Source organism: Magnolia sinica, chromosome 13 (genome assembly GCF_029962835.1).
Source record: "Magnolia sinica isolate HGM2019 chromosome 13, MsV1, whole genome shotgun sequence".
Classification (NCBI taxonomy): domain Eukaryota; kingdom Viridiplantae; phylum Streptophyta; class Magnoliopsida; order Magnoliales; family Magnoliaceae; genus Magnolia; species Magnolia sinica.
In genome coordinates, this window is record NC_080585.1 from 17,584,642 (window position 1) to 17,602,016 (window position 17,375).

Consider the following 17,375-nt stretch of genomic DNA (forward strand, 5'->3'; position numbering starts at 1 on the left):
TTTTTCAAGATGAAAAACATATGAATAGACAAATATTAATACATGTTGTCTCTTAGAATAGAGAGAGGCCATAGAATTAATTTATTTATTTTTATTTTTTTAACAAAGAACTCATATAGCACGATTTCATGAAAGGAGGCAAAGGCAATGTTCGATTGCAATGGTTTAAAAGACTCGGTAACTAGTACTGCCTGGTCCAGTCTCGAGTCGAGACTAACCCAAGTTGGCGGTGAGTCGTTCCCAACTCGGCAGAATAGGGTGTGTTACATCTAGTCATCCACCCTGAAAATTTCCTGAAAAGAGTTTCTTCCAGGAATTTTCTATATCTGAGAGACGGCTCGTCCAAGCCCAGTTTGTCAAACTGATCAATGACATCTTGACCCTGTTCGGCCGAAAGAAGGAAGTCCACGTCTTAAGTCAAGCTAGGACTCATATGAAGTCTCAGCCCAGATCATTATTTCGGGGGGTCTCAAACATCATACTAGGCCCAGTCTTTTAACTTTTGGTTTTTATTCATATGAAAGAGTCAGGCCCTGCCCTTTTGCCCTTTTTCCCTACTTGATCTTGACCATCTGTTTTTTGCATGCTATTGATTGGATGGTTAGGATCATCTAATTAATGTGGCTCTTGAATCATCGCCTGGCAAGAGCAATGAATCGATAATCCAGATCCACGTTCGGACTATCCCACATGCTCTAAGCAACTAGTTGTGGTATGAGCTTAGCATAGCAGTTGTATTAGATCGTATCCTCTGTTGAGGAGAAAACCTGAAGGTAGACGGAAATCAAATCACCAAACGCCAAAGGAACAAGAAGATGCTGTCAGCACCAACCACACAGTATACCTGGCAAACATGACAAAGGTGTCCCGGCAATCAGGATTTTTTATATGGCCAGCCACCAAACGGGTGGGCCCCTGTGATCAGACAAATCTGACGATACAGATGTGAGTTTTACCAATTGAACATGGACCACTGCTCTGCTTTGAGCAAACTGCCCTTTCCCAGGTCACTGATTGCATGGCTACCAGTCCCTTTTGGGATATTGCACATCCATGTGTTGACCCACCAAATCAACTGTCCCAACCACCATACACGTAACACATGGACAGTGGAGAGGTTTTCTTCTGCGGAACTCCATGACAAGCACATGATGGGGGCGTCCAATACAACAAAACAAACCAGGGAGAGAAACCCACGGCAGAAATACCCTTGCATTTCTCAGAAGCGAGCCCAGATCCAGTTTAAGCGGTCACCCTGAACTATGACCCACCTGATCTACACCATAGGACCAGAATAATCCAGCCAGAACTCCTGGAGTTAGTTCAATATCCTTTCTCAGTTTTTCAACATTTTTTTATGACAAAAATAAATTACACCAATTACAAAAACCAAATACATCAGAGCATCAAACTGCTGGTATCCCAAGGCCCCTCTCATGGTGCTCCACCTGGGATAGCGCAAATGGTTACGGACCTTTTTTTTCATGAAATTCAGACCCCTTTCATTCATCTCTTCCATGAATTGACTTCTGATATATGCTGGTATAAAGATTTACATACCCCTTTTGATCTCCCTCTTCAATTGATGGGGTATGAATGTTGACTACCATCTCCTCTTCATGTGATCAGGGAACAAATCTCCAAAGATCAACAGCAATATCAACCTCTTTCTTCTTGTGGTACTTGTACAGTTGTGACACGTCGAACCGAAGCTGATAAAACACAAACCAGATGGCAGTAAGACGAATGCAACCATGTATCAGAAAGAACACCGATACATGCATGTTCACGAACATGGCATGTATACCTATGGTATTTAACAAAGAATGCTATGTTCACTACCATGAGATGGAGGAGACTTTGTGGCACGCATGCCAGCATGGAGTTCATGTGCCGGATATGGAGCATTCATCGTCAGGTTGGGCACATTGGCAGCATGCCCTATGAAAAAACTAGGCCACATATTGGCCTTTTTCTTTTCTGACCATCCATTTTTTCTTCTACTTGTATGGTCCACCTAATAAGTGCACCTGTCCGGTTTTTGCGCCTGGTAATGTTCGCAGCATGGCCTACCAGTGGAGTGGCCTAGATCTCAGACGTGGGCATACGTGCGAAGACTCCGGATTAGCTAGGGTGATGTGTTTCAACCAATAGAAATTTAGGATGGGTTATGACAATTAGTTTGAGCCAATAGGATTTTATGTTCAGTTTTCTTCATTATTTAACCAATAGTGTGATTTGAACTACAGCCAAAGTACAAGACTAAAAATCTACAGTCATGCATATGGAATTTAAGCGAATCACTGTGTTCTGTAATGGTAACGGTGGCTGTAACAGCCACCACCATTACCTTTACGATACGGGTTGTAACGGCTGTTACGGCCCCGTAGCGGTCGTTACGGTCTCTTTTTTTATCGGAAAAAAAAAAAAAAAAATCCTGAATAACCTGTATTTGCCCCATAATGTTGATTAAACAGTATGGAAAACTTATATTTGCCTCATAACAAACAATTATGAGGCTGTTATGGCCTTTATAGGGGACATAATGTGCCGTTAACAGCAATTACATGTCATTTTTTTCCATAACGGCTGTTACGGCCGTTACGACCCCGTAACGTGTAACGGTTGCCACCGTTACCTTTACGTAACAGCCTTTATGGCCCCGTAACGGCCTTTACGGCACACCATGTGAATCAGACAGTTATTTTGGATTTTTAAGCATGTGTTTGTTCCTCTTGATATGTTTTGCCTTCTATAGCATGTGTTGCTTAGAAAGTTATTTCTTGGGATTTTTAAGCATGTGTTGCGTTCCCTTGACATGTTTGTCTTCTATAGCATGCATAGCTTGTTTCTCTTTTGGGCTCAATTATCAATTTTGTGGAGAAATTCTGTGGTTGCTCATCAAGAAGTGGTGTGCCTAATTTGAAACATGGGTATTTGTCTTGGTTGCATCACCAACTTCCCAAGCGTTTTGACCATTTTCTGATCAAAATAGTATGCATTTTCACTCTTTTAAGGTGAAAGAAGATGAGGGCCTGAAATTACTGATTAGAAAAAGACAACTTGAAGCCTGGTAATTGCCACTTACCTCGCACAAAACCTCGGCACTTTTAGCATTGAAATCACGTAAGGCTGCTCGTCTCACATGCTACAAACCTCGCAAGGCAGCAACAACAAGAAAAGAAACATTGGATAGCATGATTAAAACTCAGCAGTAGAGTTTAAAACTCAATCAAGTTCTTGCATCAACAAACGAGGAATGACTCCGTCACACGTTCAACTATGCAGGAAACTTACAAATCAGACTAGAGAACTGGCTCCTTAAACACAAAAGCCCACATTGAGTGCTCAACCAAACGTGGAGTTGTTATAGGGTCCATATCAAGTCCCATTTGAGTTAAGGGTTTTTAAAACCTTGCTCAATACCTTAAACCTGAATCTCACGGTCAGATCATTCATGAGAAATATCCAACTAAAACATGAATCTCAAGGACATAACACTGTTGAACGGATGAATTTCTGCATTCGCAAAACCAGATAGATAGGGGCTACCCCGGCTACCCCACAAAGTATACATGACATTGAGGTGAACAAGTGGGCCATCAAACAGTGCATAAGTTGGCCTTGGCCTTCCCCATCAACATGAGCATGCACAAAAATCAAGCTGATCCGCTCATCAGTTAGATGATGCAGCCTACATTTGTGCGTGCGCACGTACACAAAGAGATCAAGCTGGTCCATTCATTAGGTGGATGATGTTCTCCATCACCAACATTTGCGCGCACGCGCGGGGTTTTGTGCCGGGGGGGGGGAGGGGGTGGTTTGCTTTCGTGCACTACAGTGCTTAAGTGCTCATACACGAGATTATACAAGTGAGATTGAAAACAAACAAAGAGCTAAGATGTAAGTAGGATTTGGTGTTATGAATGGGACGCACATCAGTTCATGCAATTCAAACTGCTCACAACCTGGCTGACAGACCCTGAAAGTTACAGAAGCATCTATTCACAAAAAATTAATTGTATCCTCTATAAAATACACCCTATCCACAGAAGCAATGGAGAACGATAAGAGGAAGAATATATGCAGGATGACCACAAATTTTTAAAATAATTTTAAAAAAAAAAAAAAAAAACACTCTCTATGTTCTTGGTATAGTCTTCCTTCCCCATGAGCACCGTTTAGAGATTTTGGATCTCTTTCTTGATTTTAAGGGGAATTAGAGGACCAATTTATGGAATCTGACCCCTAACTGCCACTAGCACACTGCCACAATACAAAATGAATGAACGGTTAGAAAGACGAGATTTGTCAATAGTCCACATTCAAGACACAAGCATGGCCCGTCTGATGAGTGGATGGGTCTGATTTTCCATACGGTTGCAGAGAGGGCTACCTTATGCAGCACAGATGTGAGATGTCCCACACACTCACCAGTTTTATACATGTGTTGTGTGTATAGTCCCATGTGGGCTAGCAGCCCTCACAGATAAGAGCATAGATATGAATATCGGTATCATATCAGCCGATACGGCTATAATCCATATCAGCACGAGATGATACGCAATACGGGGTCATATCGGCCCAATACGAAAAAACTAACCCGTATCGGCACCGGTACAAGGCCGATACTCCCATAGGCCCAATTTTGTTTGTTTTTTTTTTTTTCAAAATTTCACTCATTTCTCCTCTTCTTTTTTTTCCATTTAAACCATAGAAGAAGTTTAAAAAGTAATTTTAGGCTAAATCTAGACCTATTTTGGGATCAAAATAAATGATTTGAATGGGATTCGACAAATCAAAGCGAAGTGGGCCATTATAGACAAAATCGGAATAAAAGGGTAAACCTTCACTTTTTTATATATTTTTTCATCTTCTTTTTGTTGCATTTCAATGTAATGGGCCCTAGTTCACCAAATCATGCTTGATTTGTGTTCAATTAGGGTCCAATTACATGACCTTCAACAAGTCAAACCAACAGACAACACTCTCATCAAAGAATGGCCGAACACACCGTTAAATACATCATCAAAATACCAAACAGAGAGAGAGAGAGAGAGAGAGAGAGAGAGAGAGATTCTTGGATATCTCATTTTTTTTTCCTTTTTTTTGCTTTTAAAAAAATTTAAAAAAATAAAAAAACTGACCGATACGGCCCCTATACCAATACGCGCCGCCATATCGTATCATTTTTCCATCAGGCTGATGCGCTGACTGATACCAACATTCAAAACCATGGACAAGAGGGCTGAGAGAACACAGCTAGTGTAAAAAATTGAAGTATCCAGCCATGTAAAACGCCTTTCTCATTACTTTATCACAACGGATACTTTGAACAAGTAAAAGTATTTGGACGCCATAACATGTGATGCCTCGTTGATAATATTTATATATATAGATATATATATATAAACAGTGACTGTAATATTACGGATATGGAATGGACATGGATAGATATGGATTCTTCACATAAGATTGAAGTTCCAGAAATAATATAGTGCAGATACATTTCCTATTTTGAAGTATCCAAGTATCATCAATTCGAAGTTCTCATTGACTGCTGTTTTTATATTAGAGAGCTAGTGTGTGGCGTTCCCGCGTCGTGTATCCGTTATCTATTAGTTGAAGAAGAGAGTAAATTTCCATCTTTTTTCTTTTTTTTGGAACAGCAGCAAATTTCCATCATAAAACAGCACTGACTGAAACTGGTAAAGAAAATGACTTACATCTCTTGTCGTAGTCTTATGCAATGAATAGACTGCTTGAGAGGCAACCTACCATGACAATTACAAGGAGAGAACTTAAGGAACAGGTAAATAGAACAAGCATGAACCAAGTCATTGAACAAATAGTTGGTTCTCACCTTCAAAGCCATAAAGAGAAAATCCATGTCGGAACCTTTTTTCCGAGTCCCGAATGGAGGATTCATTACAACAGTGTCGACTATTTTGCCTACATAAATAGGATGTATTGGATAAAGAAACAATTCAAAAACTTAATGGTCAAAAAGTAGAAAGCAATACCGTATTACATACTGGAAGTAAACTTGGGTCCCAAAGCTTGGGAAAGCGTGCAAACTATATTGAAAACTACAAAAGGAGACAAGGACAAGATTGCCATAAATTGGTTTTGTGAGGTGAGATCAGTCGCAAGGAATTACAGGTAGTTCCAAAGTTATGCATGTATCCTAAAATTAGCCCATACTGTTCAGATAGGAAATCACAGTTTAAAAACTCACAGAGCCTATTCAAAACTTGGCCAAGTTGACTCAATCAGATTAAAGCCAACTCGATTAGATTCCATCGAATTTTTTTTCAAGTCTTTTTTCTTTTCTTTTCTGCTCCTCATTGTCCCTTTGAGTGAGTTGAAAACTTGACCAAGTTTACCCAAGTTTTTCCAGGGCTTTCATATTTTTATTAATTTACGCATTTTTATAATACATTTTATATTTAAAATAATTATTAATTATTGAATTCTTGCTTTCAAGCATTTTGAATTTTCAAATGAGTCTTCAAATCGACTCGACCCAATGGACCTCCAAGTCAAGTTTTCAGGTTCTCAAACCATGTCGGAGATCCCAAGGAGAGTAAACTGAAGCTTGTAGCCTTTTACTTCTGCAGTGGCAGTTGAGTTGCCTAACGAGGAGAAACTTGAATAAGTTAAAACAACTTATCTCAAACAAACAACTGAAAATAGGAGCAGCCTATAGGGGTAAAATTCATGATTTGATCTTTACATGCAGCTCCAAATACTCTTGTGGAGAAGGCATGTTATCACAACCATATTAAAACAGGGGAGCAAAAAAGGGTTCAACAAAACTAGCCCAATTTGGAAATTCCCCGTTGATACTACTTAAATGGTGTCATCTTGCATTTGGAAATATGCATTTCTTCAGGAAGTGTGGAAAACCGATTCTGCTAAAAAAAATCCATCAAGTGGCAAATTGAGCACAATGACCATTTCCATCAAAACCCATTCTGTTCAATGCAAATAGTATTTTTCCATATGCACCCTTTTTCTGTCCTCATTATTCAAAAAAAAGAACAAGACAAGGGATTAAATGTTTACCTCTCCATTTTAAATTTTTGATGTCACACCAGATAAGATTTATGTCCAACTGCCCATGAAAATATGTAACCAAGAAGCAACGTGTCAGTGAAACATCTCTATTCTACAAATATGTCCTGCACATAGATATCATAAAATATGTAACATAGCAACCGGTGGTTTAGAAAAAGAAAAGTATAAAAAGTACAATATCTTCACATTTCATCCTTGCAAATGGTCAATAATGTAAATAGGCATGATTTCATTGCAAAAATCAAATATCATATATAGTGAGTCCAAGTAGCCAACCCAATTAATTGGGATAAGGCTTAAATGGTGGTGGTGGTGGTGGTGGTGGTGGTGGTGGTGGTGACTCCATGAAGCTGATCAATATCATGACAAAACACAAAAGCGGAGGACATGATATTACCTCAAGATCTGCAGCATTTAATGAAGCAATTTCTAAAGATTGAGAATCAATGTCAATGCCAACCACATGTCTGTCACATCACATAAGCACGTCTCATCAATTTAGAATAAGTTCATGAAAGGAAATTTCATCAAAAATTACAAACTGAAAAATCCTGTTTAGCTCTCACATATAAAATTGAAATTTGTAAAATGCACAAAATCACCTTGGATTAGAACAAAACTCATACCAGTGGGTGGCATCAAAATGAAAACATTCCAGCAGAGAGTAAGCAATTTATGTGAAAAACAAAAAAGATTCTAACCAAATGAGGGAGAGAATGTACTTACTCGGCACCCAAAAGAGCACCTGCAATACCCAATGTACCACAACCACAACCAAAGTCTGCTACCACCTTGCCACTTATATCTCCAAATGTATTCTCTGCCTGGAATGTTTCACAAAGTACAAAGGAAAGGGAAAGGAGGTTCAACACTTTTTTGGGCCATTGCCATTATAAAAAAATAACCAGATTATGTACAAAACTTTCTCACAGGAAAAAAAAAAAAGGACAAAAACAATGTCTTTTGAACCATTTTGAGTGCATACATATAGCAAAAACCTCATTCTGTCATATGCATCTAAGAATATACCATTGAGGAGTTCAACCGCCCAAGAAATAAGCATGCAAAGGCCTAGTATTCCTAACAAGCAGGAAGCATGAATAATATAACCACTAAAATGAACAATGACAGACATGATAGCAATATTCATGTCACATTCAATTATAAGTTATAAACAATCTAAAGTTAAATTGCATGTAAGTAAACCTTGATGTTTTAAAAACACACTGCCCAAACATCTAGAAGTGATATTATGTCTTTCAGAATCCAACAATTCATGATACAGATCATACAATTGGGTGTATGATTCAAATTGTACACTCAAATCACATATCCTACACTCAAATGGATTCTTTTTATGAGGAAACCAATCAAGAGAAACTAAGACAGGAAAGGATCTAGTGCTAAATGCTTGTATGTAAGTTATAGCCATGGGAAAGAATACAATCGATATTGCACAAGCGCGACATGAAACCAGGGGGATATGTAAAAATCCCCCATGTCAATGAAAATATCGCAGATATTGTGTGTGTATTGCGATATATCACACTCAGGCCCTTTATAAATTTACAGTGTATCGATCAATGCATGTGATTTGATGATACATGCAGCGAAAAATCAGGGAAATTTAGGGGAAATATAAAATGTTAAAAATCAGGAAAAAGAAAACAGAAAACCTTTTTCGCTTCAAATTTTTTGGGGGAAATTGTGCTTGTGTGTTTTGGCAACTCTCCATTTGAGTTGTTTCGCATCAAAACATGAATTTGGTGGGAAAATCGCAATCCAAAAGTAGAAACGGGCTGCAACCCCTCAGTGAGAAAAGTTAGATTACATGCATTTAAATTTGCTTATTTTGTACTGCTAAGGAAGGAAGTAGTAGCAAATCCATATCTATGAATGATTTTCATGCATTAACGTGGATTTTACGACAAGTTCTTTTTCGAGTTTGAAGGTGGTAAATGAAGAAATTGGAAAGATCCAAAATTCTTCCATTTTCACCCTTCCAAATGCAAATAGAGTTGGAAAAATTATATGTTTATGAGTTTAGGATGATTGACAAATTGGCCACACACTTCTTATTTTTTGGGAAAAGTTTTTTTTTTTTTTAGAGTATTTTTTTTAATTGAAAAACAATAAAAAGGATTAAGAATACATTTTAAAAAATGATGATCAACCTACATTGGCCAATTTATGGATATGTTGATAAGTGTAGGCCGAGATATAATTGCATCAATTTGTCCAACAGTGCATAGTTTGGGTGTCTGTGTGTGTGTGTTTAATATTTTGAGTTCTAAATGTGTTTCTTGTAACATCTCCTGAAGTTTCATTGAAAAATTCATCATTTTCCCAATGTTCCCTCAGATTGCAATACATCACCCAACACATGCAATATTTCCTCTTGTTTCCCAAAATGATCCCATATCCCAAGGGTGTGATACAAGACTGATATGACATATAAAACATTGCTTGTCAATATGTTTCTATATGTCGATGATACACCTTCTATTCAACATTGGTGGACATCTTTTTCTCTTAAGAATTAAAATTAGGGGTAGGAGAAATCAGTAAGGATAGAAGATTTGGATTGTGTTTGGATGATCAATTGAATTGAATTGCAATAATTCACTTAAATAGAGTGGAAATCACAAAAGTGGGGCTAGACATACTCCATTTAGGCTATGTTTGGATGCACATTGAACAGAAAAAGTTCATATTAGAAAAGAGATTGACCAGGTTGTACCAAAGTTTCCTAGCGTTCATAATGAGGAAGGGCCATCAAATTGGACTTTCATTCCCTTTCCAAATCCAAATAGAAAGTCATGTAATTGCAATATGGGATCCATCCAATCTCTCAAAACCAATACAAAGGAATGTACTTGGAATTTGGTCATTTCCATTTTTCAACCAATTATTGCAATTCAATCAGATGGTGTATTGAAATGTATTCTCAGTGATCCAATTTAAACACTTAGAAATGCAATTAGAGATTGACTTGTTAATACAAAATTAAATGGAACCACTCAAGCTAATTGCTAGGATTGGCTGAGGTTTTTTTTATGGTTTTTCCAACTTTTCCTATTTCGGCTAGGGAGGTGATGAGAGGGTCACCTCTGGCTTGGTCTATACACTTTTGGTTGAAATTTTGACATTATTTGACAAAAAATAAAAATAAAATAAAAAAAGACCCGCCCCAATTTTGGTCATTTCTTCTGCATTCAATCAGATCATTATAACTCAGTATGATTGAGCATCCAAAGACACAGAACCAATTTGGTCACTTCTTCTACATTCAATTGGGCAATTACAATTTGGACCGACTGAGAAACCAAACGCACGCAATAAATTCCCAACGCAGAGAAACTAACACCCAGGGGCTGTCTGTTAGCAGAAAAAGTTCAATCCTTTTGGTTAATCCAGGACAAGACTTTCATCCATAATTTTGTCTACTAATTTTCTACACATTAACTGAAAACAATAATGATAAGGACAGTTTATCCAAGTTCTTTTTACCATTGCATGGCCTTTATTGTTCCTAAAAAAACTTGAGACCTACTTGTCTCTATTATAATACACATCAAACTATTCATCTTCAAATGTTACAAATGTGCCACGTGTCGTCATCCATTTTGAATGAACTAATCCAATATATGGATCTAAAACAAAATGGATTGAAATGTAAATGAGCTAATTCAATGTATATCAAGTTATCAACCTATGAATATAAAGCAAAATGGATAGACTATCTAATGAAAGAATCCAGTATGTACGAATCTAAACAAAATGAGATAAATCGACATAAACTCAATTATCTGGATTTCAAATGAATTGATCCAATATATGTAAACTGAATTTGACTAAATTTTAAATGAACAATCCAATATATGCAACTAAACAGATGGGCTGAATCTAATTCACTATATATGAAACGAATGGGTTGAATCTCAAATGAATATTGCAACGTATGAATTTAAAATGAAATTGGCTGAATTTCAAATGAATTGATCCAATAATATGTGTCAAGAGCAAATTTTAACTATCTTTCCTAGCATATGATAGAGAATAAATTTCTTATTCCCCGAGGAGTATAAACAGCGGTGGGGAAAAGTTCAAGTCTTGAATAGAGGGTCATGGCTTTTACAAATTCAATGGTGAAAGAATATGAAACACGACACAAACTCCAAATTCTTGAAGATTATATATATATATATATATTAGTCATTTATTTAGTCTCACATATAGTAAATTCAAATTTTAACAGAGGAATTCAGTGATGGGTGTTGATTATTTGATAAATGGATGAAAACCCAAATTTCGAGTAAACATACTGATTAAAACTTTAAGAGAAGTGAATGATAGATCAATTGAAACAAAAGAAATAGAAATCTAATGCAGGCCCATTGCCCACGGCCCACCTAAGAGCCCAACATGCGCTGATTATTAACAGATTTGGGGGCCTAAATCAAGGATTATAATTTACTATTTTTGGAAGATATGGGGGGGATGATTTGAAGATGTGATTGATATGATTGAAGATATGAGCCGGTTTTAGAGATTTAATTACTTTCCATGTTTGCTTTTTATTATTAGGCTTTTACCATATTAAGGAAGATTAGATTGGTTTGAAATAAATTGTGATTGATTTAAAATCAATCTCTTAGGTGGGGGTGATTTTAATTAAAGATTCATTTTGGATCTATAAAAGGGGGTTGGTGATGTAGGAGTTAGGCATTCGAATATTTTTGTAAATGTGAGTTTCTTAAAGTTTTTGTAAGGAAAGAAGGTTGATATCAATAAAGTTCTCTCCCTCTCTACTCCCCTGTTCTTGTGGGTATACTTTTTTTATATTTTTTGCAATTTGGGCATCGAGATCTCATTAACTCAAGAACCAAGTTGCACCAAAATCTAAGTCTTGAGCTTAAGCTTTCCCGGATTATGCTAGTTGCTTGTCATCAAGCCAGGTAATCAATTACGGATGTGTGTCGAGTTGCCGCGATGGAGTGTAAAAGAAGTGAAAATAAAACAAAATTGAAGGAATGGAGAAAATAGAGAAAAGAGTGATTTTGATGCCTTTTCATAGGGATTCTTGAGGGGAATTGTTTATGAACAACCAAGGGGTGTTTGGGGATTTTATAGCTGAGAAAGGGAGAGATTTGGATGGATCGAGGATATGCATGGGGATGTAAGGAAGGGATTGAGAGAAAATCTTTAGGGATATTGTGGATCCTTGGGTGATTTTTGTGGATTTTGGGGCCAGGGTTTGAAAGGAGAATCTGAATTTATTATTTGTAAGACTGAATAAATGACTAAGATCTGAACCTTCTCTTTAAATCCTCAAGAAGATGGAGTTCCTCTTCTGTTTTATATTAGTTAACCATTGAATATGTAACAGTCAGGGCCCTTTATTCAGGACTTGAATTTTGATGTAGGACAATTAACCACTTGCTCTAAAAGCTCGAAGTATTAGAATATGGCGAATTAATCCCTTTATCTCATAGCCCAAGCCCCATATCTCATAGGTTAGGACCTCAGCCGAACCCCCTTCGTGGCCCCCAAATCACATGGGTTGCCCACCCCGAGTGTGTCCCCGCATCTCACGTGCTACCCCACTCGAGCCCGGTATGAAATGCGCATTACTCACCCCTGGTAACGAGTCTCGAACACGAGACCTCCCCCGTGGGCCCCAAATCGCATGGGTCACCCACCTCGAGTGTGCCCCTGCATCCAACAGGCGACCCCACTTGAGCCCAGTGTGAAAATGCCCCTGCATTAAATTTACTCGCCATTTTTATATTACTTAGAATATCTAAAATTCATTCTGCCATATACCATTATTCATAGTTCAAAAACTCAAAAGCTCAACCTGATGTCTAGCCGAGTCAGGTCAACTCAAAGAATCAATCGAATCTGACTAGTAAATTTCAAGTAAATTGAGAACTTTCTCAAAAGATGAAGCAAATAAAATAACCAAGCAAAACACAGATTATCATTGTGGTGTGCTGGTAGCACAATCTAGACCTGTGTTGAAGGTTGCCTGTTTGACTCCTCTCAGCAAGTGACTCAATCGAGTCATGTAGAGAATTATCGAGTCTCAACCACGTCACAATCGCCAATGAGTTTCGTATAGACTCAGCTCATTTTTTTTATATTCGTACATACTGGATTCTTTCATTTGATCGTCAAGTCATTTTGCTTTATATTCAAATTGTGAGTTGATATACATTTCGAATAATTCATTCGAAATTAATATATTTCATCCATTATTGTTCTATTCTCCTAATTCACATTTGCTCAACTAAGTTGTCTTAGATTGACGCTTTAAATTCTAATCTTTGAAGGAATTTTGTATGGAGATCATTACAATCGCTTTATTTTGACTTTCCAATTTACTATAACACCGCTTTAGCTTTGATTTTGCAAGAAACTTGAATCATTCCAATTTACTATAACAGTTATAGTAAATTTAAGGGCTGATACTGATCATATTAGAATTCTTCATTCTCAAGCCCTGTGTGACTAGTACTCATAGATTCAGACAGCATGAACCAAACAGACAAGACCCTAATCTAAACTTATTTCTGCAAAATGCAGAAAAAATCTCTCCTCTAATTTGAAATGTGGAAGTTATATCAGCACCAAGATGGAAAAACGTAACATACATTAGTCAACATGAGATATACATTTTGGTATATACATGCAAATGCATCCAAAGAAACAGAAATCCCCTCTCAAGTAGCGCATACACAACAACGCAATGAATGTCTAAAAGGTAATGCAATGGAAAGATACCGTATAAAGCAACCGGGACGCGATGTGTGCTCCTGTCGGATACTGTTCGAGATCAATCTGCAGCAGCAGCAGCAGCACTTAAAATCATTCAATGAAATTCATCTCTTAAGATTAAAAAGAGAAGAAATAGAGAGCTTGTCTGTAGAAAAGAATGGCATTTTGGGAAGAAGGTTGAGAAAAATCTTCAAAGAAAGAAATGAGCTTCGATGGTGGATATAGAGTGGAGAGGGACCTTTGGATTGGAGAATTGGTTGAGATTCCCGATATAGCCTTCTAACTGCTTCAGCTTCATCTTCTTCTTCGGGTTTTTCTTTCCTTTGGGATTTGAATCGAAAATAGAAGCAGACCCGAACCCTAGTGTCAGTGTTTTTTTAACCGGCAATAAAGGAAAAAGAAGCGAGGATATACTAGAATTTGACGCTTTCGACTTTGTGGTTTGCGACAATACATTGCGAGGTATTAATGTAAGATACGTCGGGATTTTATCCGTTGAAATGGGTTTTTTTCAATGATCTGAACCGTTTATATGACGGAAATTACTTTGGATTTGGAAATAACTATAAAACTTCCAAGGTTAAATTTTAAAATGTTAAATTATTTTTAAAGGTTAATGGTACCGCCCATATTCAAAGGGAAAGATTCTAATCATCGGAGGGTTAAAACAACTTGTTTTATAGTTTATATTTTCCAGTTTTGTTCCCATCTAAGGTGAGGCTGATCATATGAACGGTTTGGATCATTCAAATATGATCGCACGTATCCGGATGTGTTCTGGCTAACGTAGCCTCATCCTCCAACGAAGGAGGAGCCAACGAGTCGATGGATACGTGACTGTGGGGCCCACATTGCTATATGTGTTTCATATCCATGCCGTCCATCAGTTTTTAGAACTCATCTTAGGAGATGAAACCAAAAATGAAACGAATCCATATCTCAACTGAACCACACCTTAGGGAAACAATGGTGATTGAACGCCTACCATTAAAAACTTCTAGGCAGCCATGAAAGTTATGGATCAAGCTAATATTTGCCGTTTTCTGTCATTCGGGTGTGTGTGAACTTTTTAACAGGTTGGATGGCAAATAAACATTAAGCGGCCCTAGTAAGTTTTCCATAATTGGTGTTCAATCCCCACTATTTCTTGAGGTGTGGTCCACGTGAAACTGAGCATGTCTTGATTTTTAATCCTGTCGGTCATCATGGAATGGTGCATCTGATTAATGGTGTGATGTTTGACACACATCACAATAGGCCCACACAGCTCCACCTTTCCCATGAAGTCCATCTCATAGTACAATTTTCCATATATATATATGAAAGGGTTCTCTGCGGTCGAGCTCACTGGAACTTCCCATGAGCTTGAGCTATCTGGGCCCACCATGATGCGTGTCAAACATCTATCCCATCAGCCAGATGCATCCTTCCATGTTGGGCCTAGGCTTAAAAATTAAGTCAATCCATGAATTTTATAGCCACACCACATACAAAAGTTGAGAGGGGTTACCCTCCATTAAAACATTCATAATTATTTGTTTGACCCACTGAGAATTGGTTCACAGATCCAGATCATCCATTATGTGTGTCCCACTTGGATGAGGGGTCAGACCAAGTTTCAGAGGCATCCAAATTTCAGGTGGGCCCCACCAAGTGCTTATATATGTTTTAGCATGTCTTCACATAATTTTAGATGATATGGCCCACCTGAGTTCCGTGTACGGCTGATTTTTGGGATAGGGCCCATAGTTCAATCGTCATAGGGAGACAATTGGTATTGAACCTTGAAAACTTGCTAGGGGTCACAAAAGTTTTAGATCAATATGATATTTGTGGTTTTACCGTTTCCAAAATGAATATAAGGTGAATGGGTTGGATGACAGATAAACATTATCATAAGTCCTTGGAGGGTTTCAACCATGGATGCTATTATCCTCACTATTTCATGTAGCATGGTCCACTTCAGCTTTGGATATGTTTCAATTTTGAACTCATGCTTTAATACGAACTTTGGATATGTTTACATTAAATTAGGATCACTTGCTTGCTACAGACATAAAATTTTTATTTATTGGAATCGCTTGTAGCAATCAGATTGAGCCACGGTATTATACACTACATTTAATGAAACAGCACTGGCAACATCAATGATAGCCATCTGGATGCCGGAAAACAATAATTTCTTATTTGTGGGAAACGGGGGATCAAGATTCATTCCAATTTTGGGCTCATGTCCCGGCGAAAATAACACCGAGAAGGCCACAACAAAACATCATTTTGGTTTTTGTAATTTAGATGACTGTACCAAGAATTATGTATTTGATATTCAGCCCTTGGGTTGTTGCTTCATTTTTATTTGGAGCCATTTCTATCCACAGGGGGTCAGTCTCTATAATTTATAAAATGAAAATGAATAGACATGTTTGGATTAAAACAATCTGACAATCTTAACCATCTAATCTTTGGCAGGGCACTATGCAAGTGTATTCCATTTAAAGGTCTTCTCTTTGTTTTTGAAAAAATACAAAAGTGATGTTAAAATAAAACTTTTTCCATTTTTTTTTCCATGATTCACATCATTGCATCATGGCTCTGTCACCAGGAAAAAATAATTTGATCTTTGAAGTGGCTAGATATGATTCATCCATTTCTTTAGCCATTTTTGGATTTGAGGAATCCTACTCATGGAAATGGATTCAATCATCATCATTATAGCCATCGTCATCATATAAAGCCACATCTCAACTAATTAAGATGGGTTAAACAAAAATTTAATAATTGTATAATTATTATTTTCTAAAGAGGCCATTCATAAATAATTTTTTATAAATACAAGGTTGTTTAGCAAATAAGAAGAATTCTCATACTCACGAAAAGATTAGTAGCTTGTTTTCGGCGTGTTTGGATTGTCAGATCCTGACATACTGCATTGTTTTATGAGTAACAAATACAATTTACGTCGTTTGAATTGGATTTGAAATCCGCATCTGTACATGACCTGCGAATATAGCGCGGAACCAGAATAGTGTGGACACGCGGTTCGAACATACATTTAGAAGACATCGGGTAGTGCGGCGAAGTCATTGCACTGCACCACCTCTTCCCACCAGATAACTCTTTCCTTAGGTTGTGTGCTTGAAAGAGCTTTCTTTCATTACACTCTGGCGGAATATAAATACGAAATGGATAGCAACGATATGAACTTAAAAAAGCTTTCTTCCATCAGGAAAAATAAGAAGAAAACAACCCTCTCGTTTTTTAACGAGAATACCGCATTTCCTTAATTTTACAGAAATGACGGAAAATCAAAACGAGAAGAGGTGTAGCTATCGATTTTTTTGGACCTTATAATATCAGGTACACTGATTAGAATTTCGTTCTCGCATCGTCTCGGATCCGTGCCGATCCTTGGGTTCTCATTCCTACCCCTTTGTCGATGTTTTCAGAATCCGACGATCTTTTGCCGGTTATTTGAAACCCTAGGCCATTGAATTCTGAAGCATTGGATCGTGAAT

At 37.5% G+C, this 17,375-nt stretch overlaps 1 protein-coding gene and 1 long non-coding RNA gene across 4 annotated transcripts; one reads left to right on the forward strand and one right to left on the reverse strand.

Moving 5' to 3' along the window:
• Nucleotides 1-1,286: 1,286 nt before the first annotated feature.
• LOC131223024 (uncharacterized) lies at nucleotides 1,287-14,258 on the reverse strand. 3 transcript variants are annotated; one of them, XM_058218304.1, is made up of 10 exons: nucleotides 14,099-14,258; nucleotides 13,867-13,923; nucleotides 7,807-7,904; nucleotides 7,478-7,547; nucleotides 7,069-7,117; nucleotides 6,036-6,089; nucleotides 5,864-5,952; nucleotides 5,727-5,774; nucleotides 3,089-3,148; nucleotides 1,287-1,712 (listed from the first exon to the last, which is right to left on the reverse strand). In XM_058218304.1, exons 1-10 carry the CDS (start codon nucleotides 14,156-14,158, stop codon nucleotides 1,626-1,628), a joined length of 672 nt encoding a protein of 223 aa, XP_058074287.1. In that variant the 5' UTR covers nucleotides 14,159-14,258; the 3' UTR covers nucleotides 1,287-1,625. The 3 variants fall into 3 exon arrangements, with proteins under 3 accessions (XP_058074287.1, XP_058074289.1, XP_058074288.1); XM_058218306.1 differs by lacking the exon at nucleotides 3,089-3,148; XM_058218305.1 differs by lacking the exon at nucleotides 6,036-6,089 and having other exon boundaries at nucleotides 14,099-14,257.
• On the forward strand, nucleotides 3,464-4,113 carry LOC131223025 (uncharacterized). The gene is made up of 2 exons (XR_009160265.1): nucleotides 3,464-3,594; nucleotides 3,842-4,113. It is a non-coding gene; the product is annotated as an uncharacterized LOC131223025 (long non-coding RNA).
• Nucleotides 14,259-17,375: the final 3,117 nt, after the last annotated feature.